This window comes from Syngnathus acus, chromosome 16 (assembly GCF_901709675.1).
Source record: "Syngnathus acus chromosome 16, fSynAcu1.2, whole genome shotgun sequence".
In the NCBI taxonomy this organism is placed as follows: Eukaryota; Metazoa; Chordata; class Actinopteri; order Syngnathiformes; family Syngnathidae; genus Syngnathus; species Syngnathus acus.
Genome location: NC_051101.1, coordinates 9,798,747 through 9,818,277, shown reverse-complemented (window position 1 = coordinate 9,818,277; position 19,531 = coordinate 9,798,747). Strand labels below are relative to the sequence as shown.

The 19,531-nt window shown below is 44.2% G+C and overlaps 1 protein-coding gene across 4 annotated transcripts; it reads left to right on the top strand.

The window, feature by feature from the left end:
* The first annotated feature begins 92 nt into the window (after positions 1 to 92).
* Positions 93 to 19,423, top strand: kmt2bb (lysine (K)-specific methyltransferase 2Bb). Of its 4 annotated transcripts, XM_037274115.1 has the most exons (37): positions 93 to 475; positions 1,760 to 1,838; positions 1,979 to 5,494; positions 5,608 to 5,789; positions 5,986 to 6,105; positions 6,355 to 6,541; positions 6,945 to 7,185; positions 7,261 to 7,328; positions 7,431 to 7,682; positions 7,768 to 7,868; positions 8,037 to 8,162; positions 8,716 to 8,829; positions 8,926 to 9,072; positions 9,160 to 9,252; positions 9,347 to 9,464; positions 9,570 to 9,683; positions 9,759 to 9,943; positions 10,058 to 10,156; positions 10,255 to 10,365; positions 10,688 to 10,764; positions 10,873 to 11,093; positions 11,226 to 11,329; positions 11,438 to 11,575; positions 11,709 to 11,867; positions 11,950 to 12,067; positions 12,154 to 12,232; positions 12,307 to 12,467; positions 12,571 to 12,732; positions 12,841 to 15,799; positions 15,956 to 16,056; positions 16,204 to 16,341; positions 16,417 to 16,669; positions 16,767 to 16,874; positions 16,958 to 17,041; positions 17,172 to 17,301; positions 17,414 to 17,692; positions 18,245 to 19,423. In XM_037274115.1, exons 1-36 carry the CDS (start codon positions 146 to 148, stop codon positions 17,687 to 17,689), a joined length of 11,451 nt encoding a protein of 3,816 aa, XP_037130010.1. In that variant the 5' UTR covers positions 93 to 145; the 3' UTR covers positions 17,690 to 17,692; positions 18,245 to 19,423. The 4 variants fall into 4 exon arrangements, with proteins under 4 accessions (XP_037130010.1, XP_037130011.1, XP_037130009.1 ...); XM_037274116.1 differs by having other exon boundaries at positions 12,844 to 15,799; positions 17,414 to 19,423; XM_037274114.1 differs by having other exon boundaries at positions 17,414 to 19,423.
* The last annotated feature ends 108 nt before the right edge of the window (positions 19,424 to 19,531 follow it).

Here is a 19,531-nt window from a genome sequence, read left to right as displayed (position 1 = left end):
AATAAAGCGTAACCTTGTCTATCACGTCCAGTTAAAAACTCAATTTCCCACAAAGCATTGCTCCCATCCCTCCCATCTCGCGCCTTCCCTCTCGTCTCTCTTCGCTCGAATCTGCTAGCCGTCGGTGTGTGTTGTTGTCGAAGCAATGATGGCGGCAGCGGGATGCGGATCAGCAACCGCGGCTGCCGGAGGAGGCCAAGGTGGAACCGCTACGGCCAGAGGTCGTTTCCCCGGTCGGCCTTGGTCATCTCGTAGTCGTTTGCGCTCCGAGAAGCGCTGGCAACTCGGGCGCTCGGGTTTAGAAGCTGATGATGTGACTTGCGGAGGGCCAAGGCCCGCAAACCTGGTTGTATCGTTAAACGAAGACCAGTCTCACTTGCGCTTACTTGGAATCGAGGCGAGCCACAAGACCCTTGGCCAGGCTGGGTACAGCTCTAGTGGGAGTGAAGAGGTGAGGTCCCAAACCGACTCTGGAGTTAGTATTCTTATTTTTATTTTTTTCTCAACACATTTTAATACAGTTAAATGTGTTCAAATGAGTACTGTCTCCAACTGTGTGTCTATTGGTGCCATGGAGAAATGTCAACATCTCTGTGCTAGGCTAATGTGTTAGCCCCCCCCCCCCAGCCCCCTCCCTATATGCTAGCATGAAATGCTAACCAATGTTAGCGGAGCTTTTTCGTGACATTTACTGGGTCGTACTGTTAAATACAACCAGAAAGGGGGGAAAGTACCGTAACATTAACGCTCGCGCTGCCATACCCGTTAGACAGTTTGTAAATACAACCTCGCTACACCTTCCTCCTAAATATTTAATGAAAGCTAGTGAGTGAATACGCCAATTTGTAAACAGCAAACGCAATTAGCCCTCCAGTAGCCCCGCTCCTTATCGGGCCAAAGTAGCTGGCAGCTAATCGTAGTGAACACAAAGAACGGGAAGGCTAACACCCGTGCCCCGCACAGCAGCTAGTCATGCTGCTAACTACGGTGTTTTAATAACTCTCTTGTCTAGTTTTACGTAAAATACCCAGTGTCGCGTGTAACCATAGTACTACCGTGTAATACGAATGTGTTAAGGACACACCTAATGTGAGTTTAATTCAGTGTACTGTTTAATGTGCTGTCCAGAGGCTACATGTTAGCAAGCACTGACAAGCAGGAACTTTTTTTTTTTAATTTTATGTTGCGGGAGACTTGTTGAGAAATGAATGATTGGTAGAATGACTGACGTAATGTTAACTTTACCTTCTCACTCACACTCAGTTCTTGTCTCACTAAGTCGTACTAATGCAGGTCTTGGAGGGAAACGTAATTCTAAACTCACCTTGCGTTTCAGTTTTGGTATTTCATACCGATTTTATCTACTTGAGCTTAGTTACACTTTTGCTTGTTAATTAATTGAAATTGTTTAGCCTAAATGAGTTTACAGGATGTAATCTTTGGTCGACATTGTAATTGATCAATTAAAGTGTTAAAAGTGAATTTAACCTCTCTAGATAACTGTTCTGGAATACTATTTGTATATTAAATTGGTAATAATGTCTAATATGAATAAACAGTCAATTAGGGTGTATATTCATTCATCCATCATAATGTCATGTTTTATTTTTGTTAGTTTTATTGTTTTGGTCACTTGCAGTCAATGTTGTATGCGTGTGTTGCTGCGAGTGTGTTTGCGATTTTATTTTGTTGAGTTTGCCTCCATTGGAATCACGTAAATTTTTTTTGCATGTGTTAATGATTGTTTTTCTTTTCTAAGGGCGATGACTTCCAAGGTTTTGAAGCTCTCAAGAAAAGCTCTAAAGGAGCTCCATGCTCTCGGCAAAAACCTTCTACAGGTGAAAAAACCCTCTTACTCTTCACATTTTAACCACATGTACCTAATGTGAACGAAACAGAATATATGGGCATGCTGTTTTTTTCTCAAACATTTCTGTGCACACTGCTGGATATTTAAAATTCATTTTTTTTTTTGTAGGTGATGTCATCACAAAACCTAAACGACAACGTGAGAAGGTAGCACCTATTATGCCAGCTGAGGAGGCAGCTATTTTTCCTCCTGACCACGTTAAAGAAGAACATTTGGAGGATGAGAAAGACACAGCATCTTCCAAAACAGAACCTGCTAAAGGGTCCAGAAAACGTTCTAAAGTTAAGAACATTGCCAGTCAGGAGCTGACCAAAGGTGGAGTGTTGTTGCCAGCACCAAGGATTACAATAAAGTTGGTGGCGAAAAAGAAAATTAAAACAGTCAAGGAACCTCATGAAAAGTCTGTCAAGAAGATGAAGGTGAAAGGAACTGAGGTCACGGTAAAGGAACCTCATGAAAAGTCTGTCAGGAAGATGAAGCTAAAAGAAACTGAAGAGAAGCCCCAAGATGAGAATATTCAGGCTGAAACTATTTCTAGTGCACATGTTAAATTAAAACCCGAACCACCTGAAGAGGTTGCGGACGATCAAGGTGCCGGGACCTTACGTGCCAGAAGACGTGGACGATCTGCTTCAAAAGGGACGGTATCGCTTGGGAAGCCGGGTGACAATGTTGTGGCTGACGACCAGAAATCAGTGGATCAACCTGACACTGTAAAAGAGACTGCTGAGTCAAAAACAATTGGAAAGCGGTCAAAGCGTAATCAACAAGCCACTCGGCGGAGCAAGAGAGTCTCCAACCCGCCGTCGCAACCTGTCTTGGATGCTGCCGCTGCTGCTTTTGCTGAACCTGAAAATTCAGTAAAAAGTGAAACAATTGTTACCAAGTCAAAGGTGTCCAGAAAATTTGAGCCAAAGGTGGCCATGAGGAGGGGCAGACAGAGACAGAGTAAAAGACAAAAGAAGGGTGTTCCATTCTCAGACAACCCAAGTTCATCATCCACCGCGACTGATCCATTAGCCGTGCAACCCAGCAATAAGTTGCCTTTGAACGAGGATGGCAGGGTTCCAAGTTTGAAGTTGAGAAAAATGAGGAATCCCAAATATGATGCGCAGTCCAGCGGGAAGACAACTCGAAAAAAGAAGCGGAAAAAATTCATCTGGACATTATCATTGGTGAAGTCAGTGAGTAAGGTCCAGCTTGCTGAAGAGACTGTAAAGCCTACAGAGAGTGCTACGGGGACTTCTGAGGTGAATCTGTCCACTCTAAACGACAAGAATGTCGACGAGATTTTCATAGTGTCTGAGAAGTCGTTAAAATTGGACAATTGGGCCCCGCAGGAGAGCAGCACAGCAAACACTGAAGAGAAAAATTGCCCAAACAAGGCAGATGAAAAATGCGAGAAAATGTCTGCTTCACAAGTGGAAGTTACAAAGGGTGGAAGTGAAAGCTCTCTTCAAGAAGCCCCTCAGCAGGATTGTGGGAAAGTTGTCCCACCTTTTCAAATCAAAAAACTCTCCTCTCCGGGCAGGCATAAGAAATCCAAGATGTCCTTTTTGGTTCAACAAGTTAGCCCCGTACCTGAAAAAAAGGATGATGCTACTAAAGAGATTGACAAAGTTCAAGAGGCTAAGCCCCCGTCTCCGGCGGCGGACGACCAACCAACCAGGACACTACGAAGGAGAACATTAAGCCTTGATTTTCATCCCAAAATGTCTGTCATTCGTAAGAGTCCATGGAAGCGACGTTTGCGGATGAGTCCACAGGTTGAAAATGCCCCACAAGTGAGTGTTGAAGCACCTGCTCAGGTTTTAACAGAAGAGTCCATCTCACAAGTTCTCCCTGAAAGCTTACAGGAAACAATTCGAAAATCATCGCAAGAATCTTGCGCAGTTCCTGAAATTTCTGAAAAGGAGTCCGCAGAGATCATCGATGCTCCTCCAGCGGAGCCTCTTGAAGCGTCGCCGCACAAGATGGAGAATGAGGCCGAACCGCAAATTAATGAGGCCAAATCCTTGCCAGTGCCTTCTCTACCCAAGAGACGTCATGCTAATAAATTAGGGAAAAAGAGGTCTGCTCAAAGGAAAAAAGCTCTTGTACCTAAAGAAAGTGCGGTCAGTACAGAATTGGTGGTTGTCGAATCTGCAAGCAATGAGTCCCCACAGAAGGAAGACCAGGCTTTGGAAACCGAAGTAAGTCAGCCCGAGGCAAAAGAAAGCGAGGAGCTGGAGGAAAAACAGGTCACGCAATCCGCCGAGGAAGAGCCCAAGCAGCTACCCGTTAAAGAGGAAACAGACATTCACTTGATAGATTTTCAGCCGCCATTGAATTTGGAAAGTCAAGCAAGCAATCCCAAAACCTTATGCTTAAAGAAGAAATCCCACAAGAAAGGAAAAAAGAGACGTCGAACCCGAATTGGGCAGCGTCAGAAGCACAAACACAGGAACACAGATGGGAAGTTTGCTCCTCTTCACTCATCCGAAAGAGAAGGAACACTCGAAGAGAGCATTTCTATCCAATCAGATGAAAGCGCTCCAGCCCCACGTCCTAAACTTATTGGTGTGCATAAAAAGTACAAAAAGAGACCCTCCGCCATCCAGTTTGACTCCAAAAGGCCGCAACCGGAGTCCATCCTTTCTACGTTGATAGAGATCGGGCTTGACAAAGAGGCCAGTGATTTGAAAGAAGAAGAAACCGACTCACTGGTGGATGGACCACGGGCAGATGCAGTTGACGTCCCGTCCGGCAAAACCAAGTTTGTCAAAAACATCAAACACTTCATCATGCCCGTTGTAAGTGCCAGATCCTCTCGAGTGATCAAGACCCCACAAAGGTTTATGGATGACGTTGGAATGTCCAGGTTGCCGCGTAGGACTTCCCCCAAAAAAGGTTTGCAACTGGGCTTGCAGATACGCACGGGAAAGAGGCGAGATGAAGAAACGGAGCAAACCATTTCCCCCATCCTACCTGTTGATGAGGAGGACCTATTACGAGAAGCTCAGCTCGACCTGGACCTGTTTTCATCTGATGATCTGGATGATACAGCTGATATAACCGCCGGTCTGTTTTCGGACACAAAAAGTGTCAAAATGGAAAAGAAGAGCTCACTTGTGAAGGACTCCGGTTTGAAGTGGGAGCTGCCTGCAGAGTTGACGGAGGAAATATTCACACTGGACAAAACTCCCGAGGACCAATGCGAAAATCTATTTTTATCTCCTCCAGTTGAAAAACCCCGAGAAGTCTTTTCTGCCGGCCTTTTGGATGTTCAGAAAAAGACCCCGCCGCTCAAGTTTCACAAGCAAACCGCTCACTTTTATCAAAGACTAAACAAGTTTCACAAAGGTCTTCCCCAATGCAAAAGTTCAACAGATATGGAAAGTAGCAAATCGCTTCAGTCGCCTGTTGATTTAGCTGAAGGACTTGATGATGAGGCCATGAGCATTAGCTTGAGGCAGCGCAACACCGACTCTGCTCTGGAGAAATCCAAACTCAAAATAGAAGACCTAGGCACGCCAGGAGTTGTGAGAAAAGTTTGCATTAAAGCGACAAAGTCCAAGTTGCTTGCCAATCGGGACGGTGAAAAAGAGAATCCGGCAGGGAAGGACGGCATCAAGCTTTCATCAGGTACTTGCGGCATTAATTACCCATACTGTAATTTATAAACATCTCGTATATTTCTGTATTTCAAATCTATAACGGTACACTAACAACAATATGTCGTTTTCCTCAACCCATAGCCGAGCTGCAGTCAACAAAGGAGTCGGCCATATGCGAAGATGACCATCCCGCATATTTGGGAAAAGGAGCTTCACAGAGGGCGCGACTTACAGGAGCGAATAAACGAATGTTCAACTTGCTCAGAAAAGCCAAAGTGCAGCTCATGAAGATTGACCAGCAGAAACAGATGAAGTGCTCAGGGGTAAAAAAATCACACATTTAACATTTCTTCACAATACGCAACCACACTAGTCTAAATACGGCATTATGAATTAAGCAGCATAATCTGTTTTTATCAATCTGACAATGGTGATTTTAATTTATTATTATTGATTTTCTAAATGATTGAATAAAGCTAACATGATGCTTTTCTTTTCTTTTTTTCGGTATGTCTGAAGCTGTTATCCGGACCCGCCAGTGTGCGATCGAGAAATTTGACCTCCAAGAGACAAAAGAGGAAGCGGCAAGTGCAGCTTGAGACCGATGTTTCAATCAAGACGGAGCCATCTCAAGGACAAGTAAGTGCGCAAATCAATAAGGCTTGGCGGAGAACAATTGATCCAACTAGATATCTTGCATCTTTCTCTCTTATCTGTTGGGTCTCGAGATTACAATGAATTTTCCACCTGGGTTTAGTTTAAAGCTGACATATTGAAGCACACAAATTCTACATGTGACAATGAAATGCTGTCATATTTAATGTTTGAGCAAGCATTCTCTCTGACAGTTCTCTCCCTCATCAGTTGAGCATTTGTTATGCCTTCTAGCTGCAGCTCATCTCACCGCTGTGCCAAGAGTTCCGTCAAGCAGGGGGTCCACGCATCAAGCATGTGTGCCGCGCCGCTTCTGTGGTGCTCGGGCAGCCTCGGGCGTTGGTACCAGATGACATTCCCAGGCTCAGTGCTCTGCCTCTGCACGAAAGAACAGGCATCTCTCCCTCAGCTGTCGCAAAGGGTAGGAATGCCAGATGATGCTCATAGTCACTTCCCCTTTCTTTTTCCTGGTTATTCATTTGACATACTGTATAGCATTTGTTGCCTGGGCTGATTATCTGTGACAGTTCTGGTGTTTTCTCTTGACAAATGTCTATTGTCTTGGATGGGGGGGGAAAAAAGGCAACATTTTGTGATGTCCTTCACTTGATTAGGCAGATAAATAGACAATAATAGTCCAAATATAAATGGTGTCTGATTTCTATTAAAAAATAAAAAGCTGCTTAGGTATTAAAATAATCACATTCTAGTTTTGCTCACGTCATACCCTGGAAGTATTGTAACAATAGTCACAATGTTTTAGATCCTTGTCTGTAGGCCGTAAATTCCGTCTTTTGTTTCTCAATTCCGTTCTTGTGTTGCAGATGTCGCAGATGGCTCCCTGTCCGAATCAGATAGTCCCGATTTCTCCGATTCAAAAGTCACCAAGGTCAGGAAGACGTCCTCCGGCTTTGTGAAACGAAAAGGACTTGGAGCTTTCGGGTACCGCTCTCGGAGGTGCGGCGTATGCAAGGGTTGCAACCACGAAGACGATTGTGGGAGATGCATCAACTGCCTTGACAAACCGAAGTTTGGTGGTCCCAACACCAAACGACAGTGTTGTGTGTAAGTAGTTAAATATTATAAGCTTTGTCGAAATGTGAATGAGAATAACAGATGTGTGCATGCATCCCCAAATAGGTACAAGAGATGTGATCAAATTGAAGAGAGGAAAGCCCGAAGACTCAGTGGAAGATTTGCACCTAAAGGTAAATTCTCACCCGTGTCCTTCAATTCCAAATTCTTTGAAATACCTTCTTAAAAAGCTATGGAGTCAACAAGTTGTGTTTTCTTTTTCTTTCCTTTTAAAGGTTCAAAACGACGGCGGTTCTCTTTCAGCGGAGGACATTCAAGTAATGATGAAGGGATGGAGGGAGTGGCAGACTCGCCTTCTGGCCTCCAGGCAGACAGTAACAGTCCGTCTGTGAGGAAGCAGCCAAAACGTGTCGTAAAACCGCGTATCTACTTTGACCTGGTGGACTATGATTCAGATCTGGATGAAAAGGACCTCAGCTCAGCCTCACCAGCCAGAAGGAAGGGCAATGGGCCTCGTATGACTCCCGGTAAAAGTCATTACACTATACAACGTGGATAAGATTTTGAGTTTGATGCATTAACTCTTAATTGTCAAACTTCTCTCACGTAAAGACTTTGTGTCTGGATTCCTGGGAGATATATCAGATGACGAGATCCGGCATCGGAAATCTAGCTCACATCGTGTGCCATCCGTTCGACGCAAACCTGATAAGGTTAGAAAATCTGAGGTGACCCTTAATCAATTATGTGAGCAGTATGAAACAGATCGGAAGTGGATGTTATCGTCCTTATCAGGCGCGATTCCAAAAAGAGGTTAATGTGTACTTGTACTTCCAGGTTTATGGTTCCCTCTCACGTTTCGAGTTATGTTTGTCTTTCAGGGTTTGTCATCACAGGCTTCCTTTGAGGAGACGCCACCAAGTGTCCTGGCTGCCTTAGCTAATGGATTTGAGCAGAGGGAAGTTGAGTCTTCAAAACCCACCCATAAAATCCGAGTCAACTTCAAGGTATGTCTTGGGATAGGGTGCGGCTCACAGATTTCATCACAAATTTTAAATCCAGATTAGAAACGGACTCTAGATTTACTTATGCTCTCTCAATCATAAGCAGATGCAGCTGGGGGAGTTGGATAATGTGAATGATGCAAGGGTTTTATTAAATACCGGTTATAAAATGACAAACAAATTGGCAGGTGTTGGCTGTGGCTATTGAATATTTTTGCATTTCCTACTTTACTAAATTCTATCAAATAATCACATACTCTGATATATATATATATTTTTATTAAACAGCAGTTATGAATACAAAAGAGATATAAAATATTCCACTTCATACCAAGTAACCAATTTGTTTTCTTTTTATATACAGTATAAAGAACAGCTTCTATTTCTTGAATTCACATTGTGCATAGCAGCAAACTATTTTCCTGTGTGGGCACATTTTTTGTAGGGGAATTTGAAACACAAATTAGTAACTACCCATTCAAGGAAAAGCGTTTGCGATGACAGACACGGTTTCGTAAAGTAAGGCAAAGTCATTGTGTTATAAATTGCTTTTTAGGAGGACTGTACCTTGGAGAATGTTTGGAACATGGGTGGTTTAAGTATCCTGACCTCTGCACCCAACATGCCACCTCATGTGTGCCTACTTTGTGCCAGTAAAGGGCAACACGAGGTAATTTTGAAAGTTCTTATGCGCTTCTTACATTGAAATATAACGACTACTGTACAGTTACAATGCATTTTCAAACCTTACATGTCTCATTTCTAGATGTTGTATTGCCAAGTGTGCTGTGAGCCCTTCCACTGGTTTTGCCTTGAAGAGTCAGAGCGCCCCTCAGTGGAAAATAAGGAAAACTGGTGCTGTCGTCATTGCAAGTTTTGCCATGTTTGTGGAAGGAAAAACAAGCAATCAAAGGTACACACCGCAACTCATGTTTTTTTCATTTTTTTTTTAATTTAAATAAACAAACCTCACTCTCGTTTTTCAAACATTCTCCCTCAGCCCTTGTTGGAGTGCGAACGATGTCAGAACTGCTATCACGCTTCCTGTCTTGGACCAAATTATCCAAAACAAAACAAGAAAAGGAAAGCTTGGGTGGGTTACTCGTGTTTAAAAAAAATTTAATCTCGCATGTTTCCTCGACGCTTTCGGATTGTTTAACACGTCAATGTGACCGTCTTGTTTGTAGGTTTGTATGACATGCATCAGGTGCAAGAGTTGTGGGGTCACACCGGGAAAGAGCTGGGACATCGATTGGAACCACGAGAAAGGACTCTGTCCAGATTGTTCCCAACTCTATGAACAGGGTAAGCTGATGCAGTTTTCCTTGATCATTAGCAGTAACCTGAATTCCAAAGTCATTTTACATTATTATCACCTTTATTTGAACCGACTCTGTTTTGTCTCATCAGGTAACTATTGCCCAATCTGCTTCAAGTGCTATGAGGACAATGACTACGACAGTCAGATGATGCAGTGCGGCACATGTAACCACTGGGTACATGCCAAGTGTGAGGATCTAACAGGTAATATTTCGCTTTCGATTTGACAATTTTGACACCTCTGCTAACTTCTTCTGTCTTCCTGTCCACACATTTCAGATGAACTGTATGAGATCCTATCCAGCTTACCAGAGAGTGTGGTGTATTCGTGTCGGCCATGCAGTGTGACTCAACCCAGTGCCTGGAGAGAACTTCTCTACATCGAGCTCCGATCTGGAGTAGAGAAGGTTCTCGCCTGCTTGCTGTCTTCCACCCTCACCCAGCACCTTGTTACCTGCTCACAGGTTAGACACTCAGCCCTATTTTAACGTGTCAAAAAGAAATTTAGAAACTTTGCAAAAATGATTCAAATACAAAACATAAAATACCGTGTGCACATTATGCTACTATTCTACTAGTGTGAAAAGTTGGTGGAACCTGACAGTGGAATCGAAGGACCCGCCTGTGACCTCCGAGCTGTGGGCAAGAAGTTTGACAAAGGCCTTTATACAACGTTGGTGAGTCCAAACACGTCTTACGTCAAACATGTTCACAATTTCTTTGTGGCAAGAAAAACTGTTTGCGACCGTTAATTTTTTGGATTATTTCTTGACAGAAAATGTTCCATGAAGATGTAGTCCAGGTGGTGAGAAAAAGGCTCGAACAAGAAGAAAGCCTTCCAGAAGAGCAAAGACCCACTGCCTTGGCACGCTCATATTATTTAAAGGTATGCATTTTTCTTTTGCAGCATCTGATGCCCCTCGATAAATGCTTCTTTTAACTCTTGAAGTGTGTTTTCATTTAAATGTTCTGCATCATCAATCAGTTGACATTTTCATTCAAACTCTTTCAGGGATAATAAAATTTGTATTATTGGGCGGTTGTTCTTCGAAATGTGTTTTTACAGTGCTGTCATAAAACGACACTATGTAAATAACCTTGGGCACACATTGTCATCAAGATGAGAATTAAACAGCAGATGTTACGGTTGTCTGTGATAAATTTCTGATACATTTGTAACTCCAACTGTTTTTTTTTTTTTCCCTAAGCTGCTTGAAGAGGTCTTCAATTGGTTCAACAGTCAAGACCCTAAAGTTTGGAACTCGTGTACCAAAACACTGCCCATGTGAGTAATGACTCATTGCTTGACTTATAAGTTTATTGCTGGCAAAACTTGTTTGGTCCTAGGTTCACTCACTGGTTGTCAATAATATAATAATGAAATGCACTACAGGGGGATGCTGTCACATGCTGTTCATCCTCCTACCACCGAGCATGTCTATGCCCAGTGGCAGGAGAGGGAAGGGCTCCATTCTCGAACTCCTTTGGAACTCTTGGATGACAATGGAGAAGGTTCAGATGAAAGGAAAGATGAAATGGGTCTTCCAATGGCAGCAGCGCATTCAAGCTGGAACCACTTCAAAGCCAGCATTGCTTTCCGGCACAAATTGAAAGGTAACATTCTGAACACTAGATTGGAGGTGATAAAGAAGTTGTTTGCGTGTGGGCTTTTCAATCTGATTTAAAATTATTTGATGTAATTTGAAAGTGCATCTAATTTACATTTTTATTTTCACATATGCGCAGGAAAAAGGGGACGGTTTTCAAAAGCAGATCTGGACACAGGTTGGTCGAAGGATGATGAGAGACAGTGCTCCTTGTGCCAAAAATACGGAGACCGTAAACCTAACGTAAGTAATGTGTTCAACATAAAATGTCCAAGACACTAACACCTTTTGTAAATGTTTGCCTATTTAACAGCAAGATGGAAAGTTGAAAACATTTGTGCTGTTTTTCAGGATGCGGGCAGGTTGTTGTACCTGGGCCAGAATGAGTGGGCACATGTCAACTGTTCTCTGTGGTCAGCTGAAGTGTTTGAAGAGGACAACGGCGCTTTACTGCATGTACACAGTGCTGTCACAAGGGGTCGCTTGATGGTTCGTTACTTTATACATTGCTTTACTTAACCAATGTAAAAGCTCACTGAATAGTATTATTATTTTTTTTTTTATAACGTCTCCTGCTCCATCAAGTCAAATGTTGTCCCCATCTATCCTCTTTTGCTGCTAGCGATGTGAAAGGTGCAACCAAACAGGCGCCACCGTTGGCTGCTGCCTGACTTCTTGTCAGAGCAACTATCACTTCATGTGTGCCCGCTCCCGACACTGTGTATTCCAGGATGACAAGAAGGTCTACTGTCACAAACATAAGCATCTGATCAGTGGAAAGGTAACGGAGAGGTCCTTTCTAAATATTGTGGTAGGTGTTTTGTTTTGAGTTTGATAAGAAAAATGTTGTTGTTGTTGTGAAGATGATAAGCGGTCAGGAGTTTGAAGTCAACCGACGGGTATATGTGGATTTTGAAGGAATCAGCCTCCGCAGAAAGTTCTTAACTGGACTGGAGCCCGAGTTAATCAATGTCATGATTGGTATGGCTTAAGTCACTACTTTTATAACTTTTGGTTGCAATACTGACTCCACCCACATTCATTTCATTCTATGTATATCTGAACAGGTTCTCTACAGATTGATAAACTTGGTGTCCTGTCAGAGCTTTCAGCAAACAAAGGGAAATTGTTTCCTGTGGGATTTCAGTAAGTTACCTTTGGTTCTATGCAAACCTGAGATTACTGACACATTTCTTAAAACTCTTGTTTTCTTTCCTTAGGTGTTCTCGCTGGTACTGGAGCACCATGAATCCACTGCAAAAATGCAAATACACATGCACAGTCCGTGAAGTCCAACCTTTAATACCAGAGAACCCCATTGAGGAGATGCCTGACCAAGGAGACAATCACACCATCGAGCACAACCCCTGTCCGTTACCAGGTATTCGTCTTGTTCTTTTGTAAATATTTTCAAGAATGATTATCGCAGTAGAAGAATCAATTATAACAAAATAGCAATGTTTTTTTTTTTTTTTATAAATCAGAATCCGAGACCCATGTGAGTGATAAATCAGAATCACAGATCCACCCTGAGGAACGCCTTTTCCACTCAACAAAACCAGATCATGGAGCAAAGCCAAAGATTCCCAGCTATCCCCAAACCAGGAGACCAGCTGGAGGAATGTCCCGACCTTTGCCATCCCCAGGTAAAGTGTTGCTTTGTATGAATTTGTTTGATGAGAAATACTTAGCCCTATAAATAGTTGAAGCTTGTCATCGTTTAAGCTATAGATTGGTTTCCGTTTTCTTCCCAGGAGCAATCCCAATAAAACCTCACCATATACTAACAGTAAGTGATCTGGAGGAAACAAGAAGAGCTCGACGCCACAACCCCCACACCCAGGCAACAAGCCTACGCAGTAACAAGTCTCCTGCTCCTCTGGGGCCCCCAACGGGACCAGTCTCTCTTCGTGCAGGAAAATCTCTTCCAACTTCCCCACTTTTCTCAAGTGCCACTTCAGACAGCCTGATAAATTCTTCATTAGCCCGCCCAGTCGGGGGCAGAAATGCTTCCTCAGTTCGTTGCCCTGGTAATGCAAAGTCCCATTGTGCCTCAGCTTTCTTTCCTCAGTCTCCCTGGCAGGACAGTGCAGGACCATTTGCATCTCCAAGTCTGTCATTCTCTCCATCCATACAGAATTTACCAAGGACTCGGTTATCTTTTGATCTGAGCCAATCAGATTCTGTTGAAGTGCCACACAATTTCCTGGCATCACCGGAGCCGGAAGATGTTTCTCCCGCAAACGGCACTTCACCTCAGAGGGACTTGGACGAACAGAAAGATGAAGACGGATTTCGGTTTACTTCATATCACAAGGATCCCAACATTACTCTGGGACAAGAGATGAGGACAGAATTGGAAATTGAAGAGACAGTCCTGAATGAAGTTGTGGCTATGAACTGTGGTGGACAAATTGTGGTGGAAGGTGATGATCAAGAAGAATTTTGGGGTCGAGCCCAAGAGGCGCAGAAAAGAAAATCCCTCGTTGCCAGTCTGCCACGGTCGGCAGCCTCAGGCAGGAATGACCTCGGCAATACTTCCTCTGATGACGATATGGAACATTACTTTGACTTCTCTCGGACTGTTGTCAGCTGTCCTGGGTCGAAAGAGCGTTCCAAGTCTCCCACGTCCACTACCTCCAGAAACATGGCTCAGTTGGATGGAGTAGATGATGGAACGGAGAGTGATGCCAGCATCTCTCCTAGTGATAATTCTCAGAAAGTTGATTGTTCTGGTAAAAAGATTCCAACCAACAGCCTAACTAACAGCGGTATCCCCGAATCGGAAACATTGACTAAAACCAATCCAATTCAGAATCAGAACTTCATAGTGCCATCAAATTTCAAGCACAATGATTCGTCACCTCTGACGAGCTTATCTCAAAATCTTCCAGGATCCTCAAAAGAGATCATGGCCTCTTCTCACAATGTGGAAAAAGCTGACACAAGTCAGGAAAGTGTGCTTCCTACCCTGGAGGGGAACCCTAATTTACTGACAAACCTGCCTGACAGCTCCCATTCTGAGGACTTGCTCAGGAGTTCCTCTGTAGAATTTGCCTCTGCAGTGCCTACAAATGACTCTGAGCCCCATTTAGGAAAGCCGGTTCCTGTACTGGAATGCACACAACTGGAATCCCGACAAGCTGAAGAGTCGAAACATCTGATGTCAAAACCTGACAACAGAAACGTTGCGTCCTCAGCTGAGGCCTGCACTGTGTTAGGTAACCACATCCCAGGCAACTCCATGGCAAATTCCACCGACCATTCCCAACTTGCCCCAAAATTGGCACATGTGCAATGTCCTTCTCGTGGACCTTCAGACTCTCCTCAAATGTATTCCAGTTTACCAGGTGTCACCCAACCGTCTCTCACAAGTATTACACTACAGCCCGTTAACACGTCACAAGACTCAGCCACCTCAACTCCTGTCGGAGACCCGACGCCGACTCTGCAAAATGTTGCACCCCAAAATGAACCGTTATTATCAGGGCCATCTGTCCAAGCAGTAACCTCTGGCAGTATCTCGGTACCTGTGCGCTCCACCCAGGCAATGCCTTTGGGTTTGACAGCTGTCACCATTGTTTCTTCCTCTACTTCAGTATCTTCTCTTTCTCGACTTAGCGTGTCCGCTCCGCTACCAGCCCAAACCATCACAACCCCAGTGATTTTAAATGGCTATAGCTCTTCAGCCTTGCAGAAGGACGTGACATCTGGTCACACAATCTCAATCAATTTTTCGTCACCAAGGCCTGCTTTAGAACCTCAGCAGCCTGTGGTATCCCCAGCACTGCCCGGTCATGCCATTCTTACTGTGAAGGAAGTTGGAGGTCCAAATGTGGACCCTACACCCCATGTCTTGTTGGTGAACCGTCTGGGGCAGATTTTTGTCAAGAGCCCAGACAGCAACACATTCCAGCTGCCAAATCCTAATGCTCCATCCTTTAACTGTGTCACTCAGATCGCCAGTCTTTTGCAAAGCAATGCACTGTCGGCTACGCTCGCCGCAGCCGGAAACATGCCTACTCCACCCCCTGGGCCCATCGTAATGTCCACCGCTTCCACGGCAGCCACTCCTGCAGAGCAGAGTCCTACCACCATTGCACAGTTGCTTACTCACAATAGCAATGGGGCGTTGTCATCAATTAACGTTAAAAAGGCAAAGAAGAATCCCAAAAAGCCAAAAGAGGAAACTGCCCCTGAAATGAAAAAGACAAAGAAAAAGAAAGAATCCAGCGGGTCCAAAAAATGCAAGTCCTCCAAGGCCAGCGGACAGAACCCTTTATCGACAAAGAGTTCCGACGCATCTCCTGCAGAGAGCGCCGAAGCAATTATCAACCAAGCAATGGCAAGCAACTACACCCCCAAATGGAGCGGGCTTCGAACACTTAGCCCCTCCTCACTGGTTTTGCCTCCTGGTCTACTCATTGAGCCCGAACCTCCAGCACCATGCCCCAAAACAGTACCCGCATCCCGCCCTCGCACCCACGTCCGCATGAAGAGAGTGTCTTCGCTTTCCGACCGTATCGTCACAAAGAAGTCTAAAGTGGATTTCCTGGCCTCTGCCCCAACCAGCGAGGACGAGTGCAAGCGAGCAAGCTCATCGAGTGTCTCCAGCAGGGCCTCTGGAGTTCGCATCAAGACTCCGACTGTTAAAGGAATATTGAACCTGGATGACTTAAAACAGGAGCGTCAAAGTGATTCTGAAAGCTCCGGGTAAGAAATGTTTTCTCAATATATTAATTTCAACCATGGCACTTTATTTGCATACCGTATTTCCTGGAAACTTGATTGGTAGTATATTGCTCGTTAAGTTCTGAGCGACCCTCAAATCTTCTGTCATCTATTACATCCGCTTTTGTTTATCTCCAGGTGTGAAGCGTGGGACCATATGTCTCGGGGTGAATATGGCAAGCAGCAAACTTTGGAGCCGGCGGGTCACAGCACCTTTAGTGATTGGAAGAAATACTCTGGTACAGTTCACATTGATATTATCCATACATTAAGTGCATCACATCCAAAGTGGTCTTATTTATCTAATCCCCAAATTAATAGATTAATTGTAACATGTTTGATAAAACCGTGTGATCATTTTTCTTACTATAAATTTGCATTTTTAGGCGCAGCTTCTGCCTCTGATGATGAATCGCAACTCTCTGATGAGGATGACGAGTGTTTGCCAAACAAAGATCAGCCTCACTTGCGATTCCAGATAAGCAGTGATGATGGCTTCAATGTGGAGGCAGACACTATTGAGGGTGAGTCTGACTGATTTGAACCCCGTTTCTCGTGAATTCACCCCTAACCTATGTGTTTCTCAACTGTCCCTCCAGTTGCTTGGAAAGCGGTGATAGATGGTGTGCAAGAGGCGCGAGCAATTGCAAAGTTGAGACCTCTGGCTTTCCAGAGGATCACAGGTGCCCGAATGCTCGGTCTGCTCCACGACGCTGTGGTCTTCTTGCTGGAACAACTTGAAGGGGCGCATCGCTGCCAACACCACGCCTTCCGTTTCTTCAAGCAGTTCAGCCAGGAAGACGACCTGCCCGTCAATCCCACTGGCTGTGCCCGCTCCGAATTCTACCTTAGGTGTGTGGATAAAATCCTCTTTGCCTTGTTCTTACTTTTTTTTTTTAACCTTAAGAGACAAATACTCATTCAAACCTGAAATACTTTCTCCCAACAGAAAATCCACATTTGACATGTTCAACTTCCTGGCATCCCAGCATAGGCAGCTTCCTGACATTGGCTCTTATGATGATGAAGAAGATGATGTTCTTTTGAAGTCCACAAGGTCAGGCGCTGTCTTAAACATTTTCCAGTTAGTCCCACCGTATTTCTCAGAATTAAAGCTGACCCAATTCTCTCCTGTCTTAGACGGGCCACGAGCTTGGAGTTGCCAATGGCCATGCGCTTCAGACATTTGGAAAGGACATCAAAAGAGGCTGTCGGCGTCTACAGGTCAGCTCTGACTTTTGAGCGAGTACCGAGACCAGTTTTGATTTATGATCCAAGTTTGTATAGTGAATATTGCTTGATTTGAAGAAAATCATACGTTCCCTGAGTAAGGTCAATTGATTTTTTGATGTAGGTCTGCAATCCATGGGCGTGGACTCTTCTGCAAGAGGAACATTGAAGCAGGAGAGATGGTCATCGAATACGCCGGCATTGTCATTCGCTCGGTGCTCACTGACAAAAGGGAGAAGTACTACGATGGCAAGGTGCGTTTCACTCGTGGAGCTCTGACTCGTACCCAGCATAGTGAGCAAACACTGATTTTGGAAAAAAAAAATAGGGAGATGAGAAAAATGAGTTTGTTGCTCTTCTTGCCAGGGTATCGGCTGTTACATGTTCCGCATCGACGATTTTGACGTGGTGGATGCGACCATGCACGGCAACGCCGCCAGATTCATCAACCACTCCTGTGAGCCCAACTGCTACTCGCGAGTGATCAACGTGGAGGGCCGCAAGCACATCGTCATCTTTGCTTTGCGCAAGATCTACAGAGGAGAGGAGCTCACCTACGACTACAAGTTCCCCATCGAAGACGCCAGCAACAAGCTCAACTGTAACTGCGGCGCCCGGCGCTGTCGACGTTTCCTCAACTAAGAGGTCTGTTTGAGACTGAGAGATTTGTGTTTACTAGAAAGCCTTAAATTAAGGTGGCACTGGATGGAGCTCCGGCATGTTGAAGGCACTCGGCGCAGAACGCAAACTAGCCACTATCGAGACATGTTTGCTCCGCGTGCACGGTTTGGAGGAGCGGAAGACGAGGTTGTCCGACACTGATGCGTGTTTGAAGGGTACCCTAGGCTGCCTATTACGACGACTCACGGTTTGATTATTTATAATACAGCCGGGGCTTCCGGTTCACTGTGGAATCCCCAGCGACGTTTCTTGGACACACACATCAAGCCTTATCTGTCAAAATTAATGCTGCCAAGTTACAGCTTGGCTTTGAGAGAAGTCTTTTTTTTCTTTTCTTGTCTTTCAATCGTACATCCGCAATTATCTTTGCTCCATCCTATAGTGAAGGGAATATTAATCCCCCATGTGTGTTGTCGTGAAGTCAGTTCTTTCGCCATATATTCACCCAAACCTTATTTTACGATGTGCACATCTTTTTGTGGACATGTTTTAGTGCTTTTCTTTCCCCTCTTCCAGATGACAACCACGGTGCTAAGCATTGAAGGGTTTTCTCAGGACGACGATGTCCTGCAGACGAGGATTAGTTTGCTGAGTGTTCACCCCTGCGCAGAATGCATATTTTAAAGAAATGCACTCTCTCAGTACTTAACATCATTGGATAATTCATCATCTTCGCTGTCCATTTTTTTTTTTTAGAGTTAAACATTTCAGTGAAATGAGAAGACTTTCTTGATGTACAGTATATGTAGCAACACTACCCAAACCAAAAGGTAAGAGTGATGGAGATCAGTTTTTATTTTAAAAAAGAAAAAAAAAAAGTTATTCCGTTCTACTCTTCAGCTATTCCAACAAGACTGTACCGCAGTTGCATATAAATGGCAGCACAAATTTTGCGAAACCCGATACTGTTGATCTGTAAATCAGGGAGCTAGTGTAAATTGCCATTGAGTGTGCACGTGCGAGCGTTCAGCTCCCGCAACGGGCTCGTTGTAAACACGGTGCGCACACTTTGCTTCACAACGAGCCGTCAACGTCGGAAACGGAGCCCGGGGGGGACGATGCACTCGGCACCTAATTTAAGATAGTAAGGAAATGTTGTTCTTAGTGATGTTCAGTACTGTCTTTAATGAGCGTAATTCAATTCACACTGTTTGAAATTAGTCGTGATATTTATTCGCGTTTTGATTTTGACTTTTAATGGTGAACGGTTGTTTTGTATAAACGGTGGTGGGTGTACAGCTCCATTTGTAGTGCCCGTTTTGTTTTGTTTACAAGTGTTGTCCTTTGTTTCACTAATGTACTTGAATTTTTCTGTTGAGGCACGCGAATCATACATATATGGCTTTTTCTTTTTGGAACCAGGTATTTTAAAGAATATTTTAATTTGATTTCATTTCCATGTTGTGGCAACAAACTGACGCTCATAGAGAATGCCAGAAAAGTAAAGCGAGCACTGTTTGCCTCCTTAAACCCACGTCGATTTAACCCCCATCTTTTATTTCTGTTTCCCCCCCTCCTCAAACATTTTTGAGCAAACTTTATACGTGTGTGTCAACCTTTGTGCCCATTTTGCATGTCCAATCACTGGGATGGAGCCCAGATTGTTAAGTGTCAATCACTTAGCGACAAAAAAAAACGACAAAAAAAAAAAAGAACAGAGTCACTTCCAACTTATTGCAAGGATTCTACCTCAGCTGTCACGACAGATGTTTGGGAATACTGATGCAAAAGCAGAGGCTATCTCTGTTTAAATGTCCGCAGAGTTGGTGGATGCTTTTCGACACTTTGTGTCATTTTAGGTTG

What these genes read in the sequence shown, in the direction of transcription:
- kmt2bb (XM_037274115.1), top strand. Translation starts at nt 146, where the DNA reads ATGATGGCGGCAGCGGGATGCGGATCAGCAACCGCGGCTGCCGGAGGA. An exon ending in TCGGCAAAAACCTTCTACAG is followed by an intron (nt 1,839 to 1,978) that starts GTGAAAAAACCC and finishes TTTTTTTTGTAG; the next exon opens with GTGATGTCATCACAAAACCT. An exon ending in TCCCTCAGCTGTCGCAAAGG is followed by an intron (nt 6,542 to 6,944) that starts GTAGGAATGCCA and finishes CTTGTGTTGCAG; the next exon opens with ATGTCGCAGATGGCTCCCTG.